This window comes from Oxyura jamaicensis, chromosome 2 (genome assembly GCF_011077185.1).
Source record: "Oxyura jamaicensis isolate SHBP4307 breed ruddy duck chromosome 2, BPBGC_Ojam_1.0, whole genome shotgun sequence".
NCBI classification, from domain to species: domain Eukaryota; kingdom Metazoa; phylum Chordata; class Aves; order Anseriformes; family Anatidae; genus Oxyura; species Oxyura jamaicensis.
The window spans coordinates 110651299-110655143 of NC_048894.1; the positions used below are offsets into that span (position 1 = coordinate 110651299).

Sequence of the window (3845 nt, forward strand, 5' to 3'; positions counted from 1 at the left end):
TTTTCTCTTCATACAGCACCTAGGACTTGGAAAGTAGTGCAAAAAATTGTTTGCCACCTCTTTACTTTAGGCCTTTATTTATTTTTTTTTCAGTTATGTGTCACGGTCCTCAAAGGGTTGTAAAAAGCACCAGAGGAATTCACAGAGTGCTAAAAGAAGCTTAAGAAACACTTAAGCTAGTGAAAATCTACCCTCCAGTTGGACCTAAGAGGGGCAATACAAGGGTCATGCAGTGCAGAAGAAATAAAAATCTGGGATACCGATTTAGGAAGAGAGGAAAAAGTACCTATTTGGTTGTTGGAGCAGATAAATACACATAAATAATAAATCTGAAACCCATAATGATAAAACTGAAAGCTTTATTACACAGTATGATAAAACATGTTTGCCTATTACAAATAAGTACAAACTATTTATTCTGTCCCTCTCCTGTCCCTATGCCGATCACAGCTCAGCCAAGGGAGAAATTTGCCCTTCCTTTTCCTTTGCTTTGAGGACTGAAGAAACTTTGCCACGCTGGATTCCTTTAAGACCCGATCATCACACACAGCTTTCGTGGGCTTCTCATTTAGCTAGGCCTGGAAAAGCTTTGCTGATTGAAACGATCATGTGCTGTGTTAGCCCCGCCTGTAGGGGGGTTGTTTCTTTTCTTCTGGTCTGCTCCCCCTGCCTGGGCAAGGTGCTTGCACTGCCATTTTGTTCCTATCGAGGAATAAGGAAGATAGAAGGTGTTTTTCACACGAGAGTTAGGGGTAAACTATAAGGTAAGACTTATCATTGTGGTTTCCTTTCTATCTTGCTAGATTAGGGATAAGTCTGGCTTTTATAATTTCTGGAACCTGCTTCCCATTGTCTTTGCAAAGTTCTTCACTAGTTCCTTGTTATCATTGCTGTTTTGCTGTTGGCTTTAGGTGGAACCCAACAAAATGTTTCATCAGGATCATGCAAGAGATCTCCCTGTTCTTGCTGAAGCAGATAGCCAGAGCCAGCAGCATGATAGATCCCAGCCAGATAGATCCCAAAGAGGATGCAGGCAGCTGACTTCAGCATGGAAAGAAATAGCTGAAGCCAGGGCCACGGAAGGTGACCAGCAAGAAGGGGGTGGTTGTGCTGGGAGGGAGGATGAGTTTAATCTGACTTCAGCTCCAGCTGGGTGTTGCTGAAGCTGAATTTTTGTCCATGGGCACACAAGTAACACAACTGAAACGAGGTCCCAAGGATATGAGAGCTCTGGGTGGTGGCAGCCAGCAGGGGCTATTGAAATGGAGTACAGTGTTCTTGTTTGCTCCTTAAATACCTCACTTTCTGACCATGCACAAATCATATTAGTTTTGGGGTAAACAGTGCGCCTTATCAAAGGCTTAGGGTGGGGTGGAGATAGTATGAGGGACTTAAAGTGTTTAGTAGTGATCAGGTGTTGTAGGGGACGTGCTTTCTTGGTTTTGGGTGTTTGATGGGTTCGTTTAGCTTGGTCTCTTTCTCTTGTCTTCCATAGCTTACAGATTTACAAGCCGTGCCCCACCTACCAGCACGCACTCCGCTGGTGAACGTCCCTTGGGGCTGTTTCTAATTCATGCAGTGACAGAGAGTGGGAAGGCTGTGCAGCTGCTGGCTGGGCTCGACAACTATCGGGTGCAGCGTGAATCCCCTCAATGTTGGGTCAGAGACTGTACCGAGCAGGCCTGCTCAACAAACCATGCTTCTGGAAGGCATCTGTCACAACAGAATTTCCCAGATGAGGAAGATGGCGTAAGCTCCTCGATAAGCGAAGAATTTTTCTCAATGGATGAAGGCTGTGATGACTCTGGGACAGCCAGCTCCCAGGCAGATGTTACCAGTGATGATGCTATCACAAGTTTTGCAAAGGAGTATTCACTAGTTCCCTTAAATAGGCAAAAGGAATTTTCTGCTCAGATTTTTGACCAGCAAGTAGAAAGCTATTTTGAAGGGCTCTGAGCTTCAGCACATCTGTTTGTAATTTGGGATCCAGATCTGTTGGAGATGCAAATGCTAGTCTTCATGTACACAGTTTATAGCAATACAGGCTAAAACCTGCATTAAAACCATGAAGGTTCAGGTAGGGTAAAGCCCAGTATATTTCTCTTAGATTGGCAGACAGCTAAAAAGACCAAAACTGGAATGAAAATAGATCCTTCATATGAGTTGCTGCCTTCTTGGGGAGTTTAGAAACATGTAATAATCATAAGGCATTAAAAATGGGAAAATGACTTTGAGTCTAAGCTAATGTAATGACTATTTCTTTTGCAATTGTAAGGGATATACTAAGAAATATGGTTGTATTTTGTCTCTTTCCCAGCAGTAGAGTCTCATTTTAATAACTTCTTGAAGAATATTTGAAATTCAAAGCCCTTGTATATGCCAGTATTTCCTTTCACTAAGTGCTTTAATTTACTCTATAGAGGCCTAGAGGGTTTAGTGTTTGTTTTTTTGTTTTTTATTTTTATTCATCTACATCTTAAAAATTCTAATCCAGTGCATATATTTTGTTATCGTACATAGCTGTTTATATGTGAATAATGTGAAACAACTAGGGCACATCCTACTTAAAAAGCGGGGGGGGCGAGTAACAAAAACCAGACCTACTAGCTGGGGGTTAATTGTTCATGTGAAATGAATAATATCCTTGTAATAAACATCCGTTTTTTTTGTTGTGTTTGTGAGATAGCATGTAGCTGAACACAAATGAAGATCTAGGGGCCTAGGTTTCTCAGTTTAGAACTCTTATCTTTGTTTAGTCAGTGGGTGGACTTTAGAAATGCAGCCTAGCCTAACAGTAAAGCTACAATGTGTGGTTACTGAAAGGTGGGAACCTGACTGGTGATTTGTCATGTTAGTTGGGAATCTATCCTGTTGGTAGAGCTTGGTTATGTCTCAGAGCTGGTGCTCTTTATAAGGAACAGATGTGATATAGTGGAGATAATTGAAAACTAGATCTTGGAAGCAAGACTTTTTTTGGTACTGCTTTTCTTCCTCTACCTTGCTAGGTGGAGGATTATGTAGCTTTTTTATTACTGCTTACTGGATTTGGATAGCTTCTGCTACAATCATCTCTTTAATGATGTTATATAGTTAAACTGTATTGGTTCTTCTGTGGTTAAACTTCTGCAAGTTAAGTGTACTTCTTCTGCTTTGGATAATAGGAGCAGCAATAAAGTGGTGGCTGTCCACTTGATGCTACTTAGATCCTAATCCAACATACCGAACAACCCAATATGCCTGACCTGTAGGGAAGGCTTGTTGATTTCATTTAACCTGCCCTGAGCTTAAAATTAAACGTGTTTAAAATTATTTATTGTGTCAGTGTCCTCATTGCACAGCAGAGGCCCTATGCACGTGAGGAACTTCATGTATGGTGTAAATTTATACCAGAGCAGATAGGGCGGCTTCTGCTGTAACTTAATGTGCCCAAGTCAGGAATGGGCTGCTGCTTCAGTTACATCTTGTAGAGTCTGCAAGATCTAAGCATTTATTTCCTGGGATCTGTACACCCCCCGCTCCCAAAAGGCTAATTCTATGCATCGCTTCTTAGGAACGGTGAAAATAAATTACCTTTTCTTCCCTGTCCTCCTCCCACCTGCTCCCCCCCCCCCCCCAGTTAAGTATTCCTTTTGAATGATGCCTGCTTACCTTTCTAGAGTATTCACATACAATTATAAACTGTGGTTTGTTTTTTTATTATTATTATTATTCCAGATTATTTTAAGGATATTCATTGAACTAGAGCGAGATTCTGTGTGTAACTCTTAGTAAGGCATTTGGTAAGCAGAAACTTTGGGCTAACTGACATAGCAACGGCTGCTTGCTTCTTCATAATGTGTGTGCTC

The 3845-nt window shown here is 41.5% G+C and overlaps 1 protein-coding gene across 1 annotated transcript; it reads left to right on the forward strand.

Annotated features, from left to right (window-relative positions):
* The first annotated feature begins 668 nt into the window (after positions 1-668).
* Positions 669-3309, forward strand: LOC118163316. Its single transcript, XM_035319865.1, has 3 exons — positions 669-764; positions 912-1083; positions 1496-3309. The coding sequence occupies exons 2-3, from the start codon at positions 927-929 to the stop codon at positions 1954-1956; spliced, it is 618 nt and encodes a 205-aa protein (XP_035175756.1). The 5' UTR covers positions 669-764; positions 912-926; the 3' UTR covers positions 1957-3309.
* The last annotated feature ends 536 nt before the right edge of the window (positions 3310-3845 follow it).